Source organism: Antechinus flavipes, chromosome 3 (assembly GCF_016432865.1).
Source record: "Antechinus flavipes isolate AdamAnt ecotype Samford, QLD, Australia chromosome 3, AdamAnt_v2, whole genome shotgun sequence".
Classification (NCBI taxonomy): Eukaryota; Metazoa; Chordata; class Mammalia; order Dasyuromorphia; family Dasyuridae; genus Antechinus; species Antechinus flavipes.
Window position 1 is genome coordinate 400,613,097 of NC_067400.1, and position 17,451 is coordinate 400,630,547.

A 17,451-nucleotide genomic window follows, 5' to 3' on the forward strand; every position below is an offset into this window, starting at 1 on the left:
CTATACTGAAAGAGAGCACATTTCAAACCCTGATGAGATTAAAAACAGTTTGTCTCTAGATGAAAACCCAAAGGTGGATATGATCTGATCTCCACTACATAAGGCTCTCATAGAAGAAATTAAAAAGGCTCTTAAAAGAGAACTAGAAGAAAAATGGGGAAAGGAAAGGGGAGCTTTGCAAGAGGGTCTGGCATATAAGGCATGTAACTCATTAAAAGATAGAATGGAAAAAGAAAACAACTCCCTAAAAAACATAATTTGTGAATTAGAAAAAGAAAATAACTCCTTAAAAAATAAAATTGGCAAAATGGAAAAAAAAATCCATAGAACAAAACAACTCATTTGAACTCAATTGGACAATTACAAAAATAAATTTAAAAAGTAAATGAAGAAAATACTTTGTAATGTTCTCTCTAAAATGTAATGTTCCCTGTTGAGGTTTTCTTGGGGTTTCTGGGAGCAGCCTTCGTTTCACTTCAATAACCACCACAAGTGCAGCCAGGTGTTAAAGTCCAAATCCTTCACTGTCTCTTTCAAAGTCTTGTCTCCTTTCCTGGGGCCTGGTTAGCTTTCTTAGAGGCCTATCTCTCTCCTTGGTTCCAAGAGCTTGAGCTCCTACCTCCTTCTCTGCCCTCTGAATCTCTCCAAATCCAAAGGTTTGTGCTTCAGTCTCAAGCCACCACAAAGGTGGATGATGGACTGAATCTGTCTTAGCCTCCAAGAGCTTCTAGTGCACTTATCTCTTCTGGCCCTGAGAGCTTCTTGCTTATATGCTCCACACTAAGTATACACCAATCATTATATCACTGGGAAACCATTATTTCTTGTAGGATTAAATCAGTGCTAAACTAGATTTATCCATTGTCTCCTCCATTCCACTTAGTACCCTGTTTCAAGTTCTGGTCCATAACATCTCCTTGTACGATTAAATCAATCATATTGAACCATGCTAAATTAGATAACTATTGTCTCTATCAATTCCACTGACTTAATATCTTGTAAGAATTCTTTGTTTCAAGTTCAGAGTTTTGGCCTATAACAATAATTCATTAAAAATCAGAATTGAACAAATGGAAAAGAATAACTCGAGGAGACACCAAGAATCAGTCAAGCAAAACCAAAAAAAAAAGAAAAAAAAAGAAAAAAAAAAGAAAAAGAAAAAGAAAAAAATTTTAAATATCTACTTAGGAAAACAATAGACCTAGAAAATAGATCTAGGATAAATAATCTAAGGATTACTGGACTCCCTGAAAATCATGATAAAAAAGGAGCCTAAACACTATTTTTCAGGAAATCATCAAAAAGAATTGCCTAGAAAGAGAAGGTAAAATAGACATTGAAAGAATTCATCTATCACCTACTGAAAGAGATCCCAAAATCAAAACTCCAAGAAATATTGTGTCTAAATTCCAGAACTATCAGACCAAGGAAAAATACTACAAGCAGACAGAAAAAAACAATTCAAATACCAAGGAGCCACAATAAGGATTACTCAGGATCTACCAGTGTCCACATTAAAGGATCAAAGGGCCTGGAATCTGATATTCTGAAAGGCAAAGGAACTTGGTATATGCAGCCAAGAATAACTTACCCAGACAAAATGAGCATTTTCTTCCAAGGAAGAAGATGGAAATTCAATGACATAGGTGAATTCCATTTATTTCTGATAAAAAAAAATCAGAGCTAAACAAAAAGTTTGACTTCCAAATATAGGACTCAAGAGAAGCATGAAAAGGTAAAAAGAACTCTTGAGAACTGTATTTCTGTTATGAGTATACATAAAGAATACATGTATAATTGGGTTTTATTATTATAATATAAAAAAGGATCTAAAGGTGAAAAGGAAATTGTACCACAAAAAGAGGAAAGTGAAGGTTCTACATCTCACAAACAGGCAAAGGAAACCTATTATATCTTAGGGGAAAGAAAGGAGGGGAATGAACATCTTGTGAATCTTAACTCTCATCAGAATTGGCTCAAAGAGAAAATATTAGACATATATGGTTTACAGAGAGACTTCTCTCACTCATTGAAAAGTGTGAGGGAAAAGTGAAAAGGGAAGGGGTGGGCTAAATAGAAAGGAATATAGAAATTGTAAGGCAAAGGTTTAAGAAAAGGATAGGGACTCAGAGGGAGGGAGAGATCTTAAAGAGGCAGGACTGTGTGAGGCAAGTAGTGGTCATAAGTAAAACACTGGGGAGAAGAGAAAGGGGAAAAGGAAAGATAAAAGTATAATTTGGGGTTATAAGATGGCAGAAAATACAAAATTAGTAGTTTTAACTGTAAATGTGAATGGAGTGAACTCTCCCATAAAATGTAAGTAGATAGCAGAATGGATTGAAAGCCAGAATCCTACAATATGTTGCTTACAAAAAAACATATTTAAAGCAGAGCAATATATACAGAGTAAAGATAAAAGGCTGGAGCAGAATCTATTATGCTTCAGGTGAAATAAAAAAAAAAGCAGGGGTAGCTATCCTGATCTCATATCAAGCAAAAGCAAAAATTGATCTAATTAAAAGAGATAAGGAAGAAAACTATATCTTGCTAAAAGGTATCATGGATAATGAAGAAATATTAAAATTAAACACATATGCATTAAGTGGTGTAGCATCTAAATTCCTAAAGGAGAAGTTAAGAGAGTTGCAAGAAGAAACAGACAGCAAAACTATAATAATGGAATATCTCAACTTCACATTCTCAGAACTAGATAAATCAAACCACAAAATAAATAAAAAAGAAGTAAAAGAGGTAAATAGAATACTAGAAAAAATAGTTATGATAGGTCTTTGGAGAAAACTGAATGGAGACAGAAAAGAGTACATTTTCTTCTCAGCAGCTCATGGAAACTATGCAAAAATTGACCATATATTAGGATATAAAGACCTTAAAATCAAATGCAGAAAGGCAGAAATAGTAAATCAGAATATTTCAGATCATGATGCAATAAAAATTACATTCAATAAAGGGCTAGGGAAAAACAGACCAAAAAGAAATTAGAAACTAAATAATCTCATCTTAAAGAATGAATGGGTGAAACAGCAAGTCATGAATACAATCAATAATTTTATCCAAGAGATGATAATAATAAGATAACTTACCAAAATTTGTGGGATGCAGGCAAAGTGGTAATAAGGGGAAATTTTCTATTTCTAGATACTTACTTGCATAAAATAGATAAAAAGAAGATCAATGACTTGGGTTTGCAACTTAAAAAGCTAGAAAAAGAACAAATTTAAAACCCCCAATCAAGTACCAAACTTAAAATTCTAAAAATAAAAAGAGAGATCAATAAAACTGAAACTAAAAACACTTCTGAATTGATAAATAAAACTGAATTGGTCTTATGAAAAAAAAAACAACAAAATAGATAAATCTTTGGTTAATTTAATTAGGAAAAGGAAAAAGGAAAATCAAATTGTTAGTCTCAAAAATAAAAATGGAGAATCTTTTTATCATCAACCAATGAAGAGGAAACTAGAGCAAGTATCAAGAGTAATTTTGCCCAACTTTATGCCAATTAATTTGACAACCTAAGTGAAAAGGAGGAATACCTACAAAAATATATATTGCCCAGATTAATAGAAGAGGAAATATATTACTTAAATAGTCCCATTTTAGAAAAAGAAATAGAACAAGCTATTAATCAACTTTCTAAGAAAAAATCCCCAGGACAAGATGGATTTACATGTGAATTCTACCAAACATTTAAAAAATAATTATTTTCAATAGTATATAAACGATTTGAAAAAATAGGGAATCAAGGACTCCTACAAAATGCCTTTTATGACACAGACATGGTATGAATATCTGAACCAGGCAAGATGAAAACAGAGAAAAAATTATAAAGCAATCTCCCTAATGAATATTGATGCAAAAATCTTAAATAAATTATTAGAAAAATTGACCATATTAATAACCAAATTAAGAAAAACCATAGGATTATCTCAATAGAAGCAGAAAAAGCATTTGACAAAATCCAACAGCCATTCCTATTAAAAACACTTGAGAATATAGCAATAAATGGACTTTTCCTAAAAATATCCTTTAGCATCTATTTAAAACCATCAGCAAGCATCATATGTAATGGGGATAAACTAGAACTATTCCCAATAAGATCAGGGGTGAAAAAAAGGTTGCCCACTATCACCACTGCTATTCAATATTCTATTTGAAATACGAGTCTTGGCAATAAGAGGAGAAAAGGAGATTAAAGGAATTAGAGTAAGTAATGAGGAAACCGAATTATCAATCTTTGAAGATGATATGATAGTATACTTAGAGAACCGAAGAGAATCAACTAAAAAGCAATTAGAAATAATTCACAACTTTAGCAAAGTTGCAGGATACAAAATAAATCCACATATATCATCAGTATTCTTATACATCACTAACAAAATCCAGCAGCAAGAAATAATTCCATTTAAAGAGAAATTCCATTTAAAATAACTGTGGATAATATACAATATTTGGGAATTTATCTTCCAAGAGAAAGTCAGGAACTATATCAGCAAAACTGCAAAACATTTTCCACACAAAATAATTGGAAAAATACTAAGTGCTCTTGGATAGGTCAAGCAAATATAATAAAGATAACAATAATACCAAAACTAATCTATTTATTTAGTGCTATACCAATCAAACTCCCAAGAAACTATTTTACTGAACTAGAAAATATAACAACAAAATTAATCTGGAAGAACAAAAAGTCAAGAATTTCAAAGGAATTAATGAAGAGGAAAGCAAAATGTACGTGGCCTAGCTGTACCTGATGTAAAACTGTATTATAAAGCAGCAGTCACCAAAACCATTTGGTACTGGCTAAGAAATAGATTAGTTGATCAGTGAAATAGGTTAGGTTCACAGGACAAAATAGTCAATAACTTTAATAATGTAGTGTTTGACAAACCCAAAGACCCCAGCTTTTGGGATAAACATTCACTATTTGACAAAAACTGCTGGGAAAATTGGAAACTACTATGGCAGAAATTAGGCATTGACCCACACTTAATACTGTATACCAAGATAAGATCAAAATGTGTTCATGATCTAGGAATAAAGAATAAGATTATAAGTAAATTTGAAGATCATAGGATAAATTACCTCTCAGACCTGTGGAAGAGGAAGGAATTTATGACCAAAGAAGAACTAGAGATCACTATTGATCACAAAATAGAAAATTTTGATTATATCAAATTAAAAAGATTTTGTACAAACAAAACTAATGCAGAAAAGATTAGCAATAAACTGGGAAAACATTTTTACAGTCAAAGGTTCTGATAAAGGCCTCATTTCCAAAATATGTAGAGAATTGACTCTAATTTATAAGAAATCAAGCCATTCTCCAATTGATAAATGGTCAAAAGATATGAACAAACAATTTTCAGATGAAGAAATTGAAACTACTTGTAGTCACATGAAAAGGTACTCCAAATCACTATTGATCAGAGAAAGGCAAATTAAGACAACTCTGAGATACCACTATATAGCTCTCAGATTGGCTAAGATGACTGGAAAAGATAATGATGAATGTTGGAAGGGATGTGGGAAAACTCAGACACTGATGCATTGTTGGTGGACTTGTGAATGGATCCAACCATTCTAGAGAGCAATTTGGAATTATGCTCAAAAAGTTGTCAAACTGTGCATACCCTTTGTTCCAGAAGTGTTACTACTGGGCTTATTTCCCAAAGGAAGAAAGGAGGAAAAGGGACCCACATGTGCAAAAATGTTTGTGGCAGCCCTTTTTGTAGTGGCTAGAAACTGGAAATTGAGTAGATGCCCATCAATTGGAGAATGAATGAATAAATTGTGGTATATGAATGTTATGGAATATTACTGTTCTGTAAGAAATGACCAGCAGGATGAATACAGAGAGACCTGGAGAGACTTAAATGAATGATGCTAAGTGAAATGAGCAGAACTAGGAGATCATTATACACTTCAACAACAATACTATTTGAGGATCAATTCTTATGGAAGTGGCTATCTTCAACAATGAGAGGATACAAATCAGTTCCAATTAATCCATAATGAACTGCGAAAACATTTTTACAGTCAAAGATTCTGATAAAGGCCTCATTTCCAAAATATATAGAGAATTGACTCTAATTTGTAAGAAATCAAGCCATTCTCCAATTGATAAATGGTCAGAGGCTATGAACAGACAATTTTTAGATGAAGAAATGAAAACTATTTTTAGCCATACCCAGTGGAAGAACACTGGGAAATGAGTGTGGATCACAATATAGCATTTACACTCTTTCTGTTAACTGTTTGCTTGCATTTTTTTTTCTTCTCAGGTTATTTTCACCTTCTTTCTAAATCCGATTTTTCTTGTGCAGCAAGATAACTCTGTGTGTGTGTGTGTGTGTGTGTGTGTGTGTGTGTGTGTGTACACATATATTGTATTTAACATATATTTTAACATATTTACCATGTATGGGACTATCTGCCATCTAGGGGAGGGTTTGGAGGGAAGTTCATTCACTGGGTATAGCTGGTTCTCTTCATTTTTGAACAAATGGAACTGATTAGGTTCATCTCATTGTTGAAGAGAGCCACTTGCATCAGAATTTATCCTCATATAGTATTGTTGTTGAAGTGTATAATGATCTCCTGCTTCTGCTTATCTCACTCAGCATCAGTTCATGTAAGTCTCTCCAGGCCTTCCTGAAACCATCCTGCTGGTCATTTCTTACAGAACAATAATATTCCATAAGATTCATATACTACAACTTATTCAGCTATTCTCCAATTGATGGGCATCCACTCAGTTTCCAGTTTCTAGCTACTACAAAAAGGGCAGCCACAAATATTTTTGCACATGTTGGCCCCTTTCCCCTCTTTAAGATCTCTTTGGAATATAAGCACAGCAGTAACACTGCTGGATCAAAGGGTATGCACATTTTGATAACTTTTTGGGCATAGTTCCAAATCACTTCCAGAATGGCTGGATATATTCACAATTTCATCAACAATGTATCAGTGTTCCAGTTTTCCCACATCTCCTCGAACATTCTGCTATCTTTCTCTGTAATTCTAGCTAATCTGACAGGTGTGTAGTGGTATCTCAGAGTTGTCTTAATTTGCATTTCTCTGATTAATAATTGTGATGATTTTCTTCTTTATTATAATATAATGGTTCTCTCTGTGAGCAGGTTTCTTGGGGAGATTTTCTGGAGGCAGCCTTAGTTTCAGTCAAAGGTTATAATCACCCAAATGCAGCCAACTGGTAAAAATGCAAATGTTTATTTTCTCCTTTCAAAATAGCCCTGTTAGTTGAGGTCTATCTCTCTGCTTGATTCTAAAAGCTCTTGCAGCTTTGTCCTTTGCTTCTGCCTCTGCTTTCTTCAGCCTCCAACCAGCCAAGTGGAAAATGGAATGAATCTCTTGCCTCTGAGAGAGGGCTTTTGGCTCTCGATCTCCCAGAGTGCTCTGTGTCTGTCCCAGCATGCTCCTCTCCAATCTAATTCAGCTGAACTCTCTCCAAGAGCCTCTGTCTGTTTCTTATATATGAGAGTGGGATTGTGGGATATCTCCCAGCGTGCTCTCTGGCCCTAAGAGCTTCAAGGTAGGTGTGAATACAGATATCTCATACTAAGCACTGAAATCTCCCAAACGTGTGAACTCCAATGAGTAAAAGTGTGAACACAAGCATTGTATCAATTAGTTCTACTTAGTACCTTGTTTCAGGTTCTGAGCCAAAACATCTTCTTGTAAGATCAGATCAATAATCTATCAACTCTAATGAGTTAGCAGTTTGTAAAGATTCCAACAAATAATGACTTGGAGCATCTTTTCATATGGCTTGAAATAGTTTCAATTTTTTTGTCTGAGAATTGTCTGTTCATATCCTTTGACCATTTATCAATTGGAGAATGGCTTGATTTCTTATAAATTAGAGTCAATTCTCTATGTATTTTGGAAATGAGGCCTTTATCAGAACCTTTGACTGTAAAAATGTTTTCCCAGTTTATTGATTCCCTTCTAATCTTGTATGCATTAGTTTTGTTTGTACAAAAACTTTTCAATTTGATATAATCAAAATTTTCTGTGTTGTGATCAATAATGATCTCTAGTTCTTCTTTGGTCATAAATTCCTCCCTCTTCCACAGGTCTGAGAGGTAAACTATGCTATGTTCTTTAATTTATTTATAATCTCATTCTTTATGCCTAGATCATGAACCCATTTTGACCTTGTCTTGGTGTACAGTATTAAGTGTGGGTCAATGCCTAGTTTCTGCCATACTAATTTCCAATTTTCCCAGCAGTTTTTGTCAAATAGTGAATGCTTATCCCAAAAGCTGGGGTCTTTGGTTTTGTCAAGCAGTAGATTATTAATCTAGTTATTGACTATTTTGTCCTGTGAACCTAACCTATTTCACTAATCAACTAATCTATTTCTTAGCCAATGGCAAATGGTTTTGGTGACTGCTGCTTTATAATGTAGTTTTAGATCTGGTACAGCTAGGCCACCTTTATTGTTTTTTCATTAGTTCCCTTGAAAGTCTTGACCTTTTGTTCTTCCATATGAATTTTGTTGTTATTTTTTCTAGGTCAGTAAAATAGTTTTTTGGGAGTCTGATTGGTATAGCACTAAATAAATAGAATAGTTTAGGGAGTATTGTCATCTATATTATATTCGCTCAACCTATCCAAGAGCACTTAATATTTTTCCAATTTCTTAGATCTGACTTTATTTGTGTGGAAAGTGTTTTGTAGTTTTACTCATATAATTCTTGACTTTCCCTTGGCAGATAGATTCCCAAATATTTTATCCTATCAGCAGTTACGTTAAATGGAATTTCTCTTTGTATCTCTAGCTGTTGGATTTTGTTAGTGATATATAAGAATGCTGGTGATTTATATGGATTTATTTTGTATCCTACAACTTTGCTAAAGTTGTGGATTATTTCTAATAGCTTTTTAATTGATTCTCTAGGATTCTCTAAATATACCATCATATCATCATATTACCTACTCTAATTCCTTTAATCTCTTTCTCAACTCTTATTGCCAAAGCTAGCATTTCTAATACAATATTGAATAATAATGGTGATAGTAGGCAATCTTGTTTTACTCCTGATCTTATTTGGAATAGTTTCAGTTTATCTCCATTACATATGATGCTTACTGACGGTTTTAAATAGGTGCTATTGACGATTTTAAGAAAAGTCCACTTATTCCTATACTCTCAAGTGTTTTTTAAAAGTAATGGATGTTGAATTCAAATAGATATCAAATGCTTTTTCTGCATCTATTGAGATGATCATATGGTTTTTGTTAATTTGGTTATTGATACAGTCAAGTAGGCTAATAGTTTTCCTAATACTGAACCAGCCCTGTATTCCTGTTATAAATCCTACTTGGTCATTGTGTATTATCCTGGAGATGATTTTCTGTAATCTTTTTGCTAATACTTTATTTGAGATTTTTGCATCAATATTCATTAGGAAGATTGGTCTATAATTTTCTTTCTCTGTTTTCAACCTATCTGGTTAAGGTATCAGTACCATGTTTGTGTCATAAAAGGAATGTGGTAGGATTCCTTCATTCTCTATTTGTCCAAATAGTTTATATAGTATTGGAGATAATTGTTCTTTAAATGTTTGGTAGAATGCACATGTAAGTCCATCTGGTCCTGGGAATTTTTTCTTTGGAAGTTGATTAATAGCTTATTCTATTTCTTTTTCTGAAATGGGACTATTTAAACAATTTATTTCCTCCTCTGTTAATCTGGGCAGCCTATATTTTTGAAGGTAGTTATCCATTTCACTTAGGTTATCAAATTTATTGGCATAAAGTTGGGCAAAGCAATTCCTAATTATTGCTTTAATTTCCTCTTCATTGATGGAATGTTCTCCCTTTTCATTTTTAAGACTAACAATTTGATTTTCCTCTTTCCTTTACCAAACCTTTACCAAAGGTTTATCTATTTTATTGTTTTTTTTTTAATAAATCAACTCAGTTTTATTTATTAATTCAATAGTTTGTTTTTTTTTTACTTTCAATATTATTAATTTCTCCTTTTGATTTCAGAATTTCAAATTTAGTATTTGATTGAGGGTTTTTAATTTGGTCTTTTTCTAGCTTTTTAAGTTGCAAGCCCAATTCATTGATCTTCTCTTTCCATATTTTATTCAAGGAAGCCTCTAAAGATATAAAATTTCCCCTTATTAACACTTTGGCTGCATCCCACAAATTTTGGTATGATGTCTCATCATTGTCATTTTCTTGGGTGAAATTATTAATTGTGTCAATAATTTGCTGTTTCACCCAATCATTCTTTAAGCTGAAATTATTTAGTTTCCAATTACTTTTTAGTCTATTTACCTCTTGCTTTTTGTTGAATGTAGTTTTTATTGCATTATGATCTGAAAAGAATGCATTTACTATTTCTGCCTTCCTGCATTTAATTTTGAAGGCTTTATGTCCTAATATATGGTCAATTTTTGTATAGGTTCCATGAACTGCTGAGAAGAAAGTATACTCCTTTCTGTCTCTATTCAGTATTCTCCAAAGATCTATCATACCTAACTTTTTAAATACATTGTTTATCTCTTTAATTTCTTTCTTATTTGTTTTGTGGTTTGATTTATCTAATTCTGAGAGTGCAAGGTTGAAATCTCCCACTATTATAGTTTTGCTGTCTATTTCTTCTTATAACTCTCCTAACTTCTCCTTTAGGAAGTTAGATGCTATACACTTGGTGCATGTATGTTTAGTATTGATATTGCTTCATTATCTATGCTACCCTTTAGCTTCCTTCCTTATCCCTTTTAATTTGATCAATTTTTGCTTTTTCTTGATATGAGATAAGGATGGCTACCCCTGCTTTTTTTTAATTTCATCTGAAGCATAATAGATTCTACTCCAGTCTTTTACTTTTATTCTGTATGTATCACCCTGCTTTAAATGTGTTTCCTATAAACAACATATTGTAGGATTCTGGCTTTTGATCCAGTCTGCTATCTGCCTCTGCTTTATGGGAGAATTCATCTCATTCACATTTATGTTTAAAACTACTAATTCTGTATTTCCTGCCATCTTATTATCCCCAGATTATACTTTTATTTTTCTTTTCCCTCTTACCCCCCTCCTCAGTATTAAACTTATGGGAACCACTTGCCTCACACAGCTCTCCCTCTTTAGAATCCCTCCCACCCGCTTTGAGTCCCTCCCCCTTTCTTATATCTTTCCCTTATTTTTTTTCTATATTCCTTCTTTTTAGCCTACTCTTTTCCTTTTCCTTTTTCCTCTCCAACTTTTTAATGAGGTGAGAGAAGTTTCTCTATAAACCAATTATATCTAATATTTTCTCTCTGAGGCAAATCTGATGAGAGTAAGATTCGCACAATGCTCCTTCCCCTCCCTTAATTTCCTCAGATATGATAGGTTTCCTTTGCCTCTTCATGAGATATTATTTCCTTCTTTTTACCTCCACTTTTCCCTTTTTTATGACACAATCTTTCTTCTAATTCTCTTTTTAAAAATATTATTAACAGTAAAATCAAATTATACATATGTTCTGTATGTATGCCTGTAACAGAAATACAGTTCTCAAGAGTTCTTTTTATCTTTTTATGCTTCTCTTGAGTCCTATATTTGGAAATAAAATTTTTTGTTTAGCTCTGGTTTTTTTCATTAGAAATAAATGGAATTCATCTGTTTTAATGACTGTCCATCTTCTTCCCTGAAGAAAATGCTTAGCTTAGTTGGATAGTTTATTCTTGGATGCATTCCAAGTTCTTTTGCCTTTCGGAATATCAGATTCCAGGCCCTTCGATCCTTTAATGTGGAAGCTGCTAGATCCTGAATGATCCTTATTGTGGTTCCTCGGTATTTTAATTGTTTTTCTCTGGCTGCTTGTAATATTTTTTCCTTAGTCTGATAGTCTGAAATTTAGCCACAATATTCCTTGGAGTTTTTATTTTGACGTCTCTTTCAGAAGGTGTTTGATGAATTCTTTCAATGTTTGTTTTACCTTCTGGTTCTATTATATTTGGGCAGTACTCTTTGTTGATTTACTCAAAAATAGTGTGTAGGCTCTTTTTTTTTTTTTCATCTTGACTTTCAGGGAGCCCAATAAACCTTAGATAATCTCTCCTAGATCTATTTTCCAGGTCTGTTGTTTTTCCAAGTAGATATATAACTTTTTTCTTTTTTTCTTTTTCTTTTTTTTTTTGGTTTTGCTTGACTGATTCTTGATGTCTCAATGAATCATTTACATTTGTTAAGTTCTGATTTTTAACGAATTGTTTTCTTCATTAACTTTTTTCACTTCTTTTTGTGAATGTCCAATTGACTTTTTAAATGAGTTGTTTTGCTCTATGGAAATTTTTTTCCATTTCACTATTTTTTTTAATGTGTTATTTTCTTTTTCCAATTCACATTTCAGGAAGTTGTTTTCTTTTTCCACTTTATCAAACCTTTCTTTTAATGAATTATATGCCTTTTTCATACTCTCTTGCAGAGCTTCTTTCCTTTCCCCATTTTTCTTCTAGCTCTCTTTTAAGATCTTTTCTAATTTCTTTTAGGAGAGCCTTGTGTCACGGGAACCAAATTCTTTCCTCCTTTGGGATTTTGTCTGAAAAATGTCTGCTTTTAGTCTCCTCAGGGTTGGAAATCTGCTCTCTTTCTGTATAGAAGCTATCTATAGTTAGAGCTTGCTTTGCTTTTTTGCTCATTTTTAAAAAATCCCTTGGGGTCTGCCTTCAGGGCAGGCCTCTGCAGAACAGGGACAGATGTACAGTAGCTGTCCTGCAAATGGGCTACAAAGAGCAGCTGAGCTGTAGAAGTGTGAGTGCCCTGAGACAAGCCCCACAACAGAAGTATGACTGCCCTGGACAGAGGCCCACTGTCCAGAAGTGTGACTGCCCTTGGCAAAGCCCCATGCTGTGGAACGTGGCTGTGCAACTATGCAGTGGTCATGATGAGTCACTCTTGGTGTTGGGTGGGTGTGGCCAGGTTTTGTGAAACTGATGTTTTGGGGTACACTGTACCTTTTGCATTTGTGTAACTTCTCTGCTGATCTACTGCTTTGCAACCAAAGCAGAGTAGCCAATGTGGGGTAGAGTCCTCCCTGCAAATTCTCCTCCCACAAAGACTGCACCCCTCCCACTCAGCATGCCTTAGCCTCTGTGTTCTGCCTCTTTGCCTGTGCTGACCTCCTCCTGCCTGATCAAGACAGACCTTTTCTGATGATCTTCCAGATTATCTTCTGCTGGTAATTTGTTGTACTCCCAATATTCATAGATTCTACCAGTCAAGCACTATTTCAGAGGCTGAATATGGTAATCAGTAGTAAGGGTAGAAAGGAGCTCAGAATGAAGCCTCTTCACCATCTTGGCTCCACTCCTCCCAGCCTCAGACTCTTAACATGTCCTAGCTGTGTGACCCTGGATAAGTCACTTAACCCCAATTGCCTTAGCAAGGAAAAAAAATAAGCTACTAGTTTATTGAACACAGAGATAACATGGTTATCTTGAGCTTTAGGAACATGGAAGATGATTAAGAATGGGACAAAATCTGAAGCAGGGAGATGAACCAGAATTAACTGCAATAAGCCCAGCATGAAAAAGTAAGATCCCATACCAAAGCAGTAATTATGTGAGTAGAATGAAAGAGATATACAGGAGAGTGGCTATGAAGGTTAAAAACAAAACAAAACAAAAAACCCAAGACTTGAAAAGAGTTTATATGTGTGGGGTGAATGTAAAAAAATCAAAGAAGATAATTAAGTTTATAAAATAACCGTTTGATGACTATGTGATTACTGGTTAGCCAAATGAAGAAATGAAGTTACCTATCATTGCCAGGTTTAATCTGTTATAAAGTATGTGATGTGAACAATGAAACAGAAAAAGGATTTCCTAAAGACAGTGTCCCAGAAGTTTCTATTTTCAAATGAAGCTTGTAAATGCAATCTAAACTTACTCAAAAGTTATTGGGCTAACAATTCATGAAAGACAATTAACCCTACAAGCCAAACTAAGACATTTGGTTAAAACATCAGTCTACTCAATTAATACTTCAACTGATTGTTGTCCATACAGCTGGAACATGCACTGAAAAATGACCTGTATATTAGACTCAGAAATGAATAAGAAGGAGAGTAAGCTGGAATGCATTTAAAAAACTGGGGTTTGGGGGCAGCTAGGTGGCACAGTAGATAGACTACCAGCCCTGAATTTATGAGCATCTGAGTTCAAGTCTGGTGAAAGAAAAAAAGAAAGAGAGAGAGAAAAAAAGAGTGGGGGGGGAGGGGAGGGGGGAGGAAGCGAGGAAGGGAGGGAGGGAGATAAGGAAAGAGAAAGAAAGAAAGAAAGAAAGAAAGAAAGAAAGAAAGAAAGAAAGAAAGAAAAAAAGAAAGAAAGAAAGAAAGAAAGAAAGAAAGAAAGAAAGAAAGAAAGAAAGAAAGAAAGAAAGTAAGAAAGAGAGGGAAGGAAGGAGGAAGAGAAGGAAGGAAGGAAGAAAAGAGGGAGGGAACAAGGAGGAAAAGAGGGAAGGAAGAAGGGAGGGATGAAAGGAAGGAGGAAGGGAGGGATGGAGGGAAAGAAGGAAGGAAGGAAGGAAGGGAGAGATGGAGGAAGAAACATAATATCCCCACAATCAAGATACTACTAGCATTTGTTGGAATAAGTTTTGGGAGATACATGCATTAACTTAAATGTTCTACCTTCTCTTCATTACAGTGAAGCAAAGAAAGAAAAATGCATAAGTACTATATCGTAGGAATGATGCTAAGTATTGGGATAAAAACACAATAAAAAAGAAAGACAATTCCTGCCATAAAGGAGCTTACACTTCAAATATGTGAAAACAACACACATGGGGTGTTGGGACAGGGACAGGGAAGATATGAAGACACTGACTTGAAGCTTGAAGTCATGATTTTAAAGTCAGGAAACTGAAAATCAGAAGCAGAGCCAGGTCAGGAAAGAAGATAAGTTCCAAGGGAAACTCACCAATGGGAGAAATAGTAGCAGAATTTTCAAGTGTAAAGCATGAAAGTACTAATTCTGGTCTCAAATAAGCAAAATTCAGCCAATAAAAAAGATTGAAATAAAAACATATTTAAAGAGATAATCTTTGATTCAATTGTGTTAGGAATTTCTTCTCCTTATGCATATTGCAACCCACTAGAGATCCTTGAGACACTGAGGAGTTAAATGATTTGTCCAGGCTCATACTGCTAGTAAATATCAGTTTTAGGACTTGAAGGTGGCACCTCTGAGACATATTAGCTAGGCAATATTTCTCTTCATTTTCCATCAGTTGATCTGCTTGGTTTCTATTCCAAGAACATCATATCTTCCCCAGGATAAGCCCATTACCTGAAATCTAATCATCATGGAGAGTGATTCCTTTCTGACATTCAATAACTTCTAAGTACCCTCAGCTGCCTCTCTATTCTGATTGGAGGGATGAGAAGCAGAGAAATAAACTCCTCTTAAAGTCTTCCTTTAGGAGACCCAGAACTTTCTAACTATGTTATTTTTTTTTATCATATTTCCTACTTAGTTTCAAATCCACTACCCCTTCCCAAACCTCCTATGTGCCTAGCACTGTGCCTGACACATAGCAGATACTTAATAAATCTTTAGTGACTATTATTGATAGACTTCAGGATCCTATTTACTATGCCAAGTTACTTTTCAGACATTCAGAAAATATTCTCTTGTTGTCAACTGTGATATTGACAAAAATGTTCTGCTCCCTCTTCAGCAAAAATAAATAAATAAATAATGTTAAACTGCAAATTAATAGAATTTAACTAGGTTGTCTTACTTTAGTTCCAGCTTTCATGGGATTTCCAAGGTCACATACTACTTGCCGTGTTTGATTCTCTGTCTTAAATGCACAGGACAGCCTTGATAAAGTCTACAATAAGACAAAGAGATTGAAAAGACACAATATTCAATATAAACACAGGCCACAAATTCTTTGAAGAACTTTACACTTAAATATTAAAGTTTTTAATTAATTTTCAAATTAATATTTAATGGAAAAAAACTAACATATATTCCTGTTGCACATGAATGGAATATTATAAGTCTAAGTTCTTTACAGAAGTCAGAAATATTTATTTAACTATTAATACAGAATGTGATAGAAAAGCTTGCTTGGTTCAGATATTGTGTTAAGTGGTCAAGTGCTTCTGCAAGATGTCAAAAATTGCATAACATTTCAGGATTGTGGACTGCTGGGCTTGAAGACAATTGTAATAGATAAGACACTTGACATTCTAGAAATATGTCCTTGGATAAAATAGGCATTGTATCTCTACAACTGCACTATGAGCATTAACTCAGAAATGTTAATCAGGCTTATCAGTGCATTTCAATGATTAAAAAGGAATTCTAGATTTAGACGCTTACCTCACTGTTACGGACACCACCTATGAAATCTGCCTGGGGAGGAATGGACACAATAAGCTCAGCCTCATAGGCTCCTTCCCCTAAATTCTGGGCATTAACAATCAGTGTCAGAGGGTTGTCATCACCAATATAGATCTTCTTTTGATCACTAGAAATGAATACAAATCCAGGTAGTAAATGAGAAGAACATGGTAAAACCAAGTCCATGGAGTAATCATTTCAAAAATGATTTGAGATGGTTTAAGAAAATTTGCATTTCAACAGAACAAGAATGTTATATAATGAATAGAAATATTAGTACTTTCCCCCATAATCAAATAAAATAACAAAGAAAATACTGATAAATCACCTCTTATGAGACTTTTAGCAATAATTCCTCTCTTTCCTTTTGTTCAAAAGCTTATTCTTAACCTTACCATTTTTAAAAAACACATTATATGATGTATACATTGTTCCTTCTGTTTTCAGTTGATTACAAAATATTTTAATTATATGACTGAAAAGAATAATTGGGGGGGGGGAGAAGGGAAGAGAGGTTATGATTATTTGTTTCCATCCAGGATTGGACAATCAAACATATATATAGTTAAGTGTTAAGGGCCATGCTTAGGTGAAGGGACAGGTCAATTCTCTGAGAGTCTACACAGCTGTGAATCATAACATCTGAAGGAGTTGCAAAGCAGCCTTTACTGACACAGGTATTGCTTGTGGACTGGGAATGAAATAAATTGGAGGTAGAGGGAAAAGGAAAGAGGTCAGACAATGCAACTGCCTTTCAGTCTCCTTGTATCATCATCATCCTCTTACATGAAGAGGTCTACTCTCCAGGTGTTAAACCTTCAGCAGCCATGGGCAAGTGGCTCCCATATTACAACAGTTAAGTGATCACACTATCAGTGAATCTGTAGCCTACTACAAATAAATTAGATATTTTTCTAAGTCAGGTGGAAGAGAATTCTGATTTTTTTAAACCACAAACTACTTTTATTTATGAATCTCTAAGATAGTTATAATAATTATTTTATATAAGCATATTAATTTTTATTATCTCTAATATATTAAGATCATG

The 17,451-nt window shown here is 34.0% G+C and overlaps 1 protein-coding gene across 2 annotated transcripts in view; it reads right to left on the bottom strand.

The window, feature by feature from the left end:
• Positions 1-17,451, bottom strand: part of ITGAV (integrin subunit alpha V) — a 128,221-nt gene that overhangs the window by 13,464 nt on the left and 97,306 nt on the right. For both annotated transcript variants that reach the window (XM_051986060.1, XM_051986061.1), the window contains exons 20-21: positions 16,383-16,530; positions 15,793-15,885 (exon numbers count right to left, since the gene is read on the bottom strand). In XM_051986060.1, the coding sequence (XP_051842020.1) occupies positions 15,793-15,885; positions 16,383-16,530 (241 nt within the window). The remainder of the gene's footprint in view (positions 1-15,792; positions 15,886-16,382; positions 16,531-17,451) is intronic.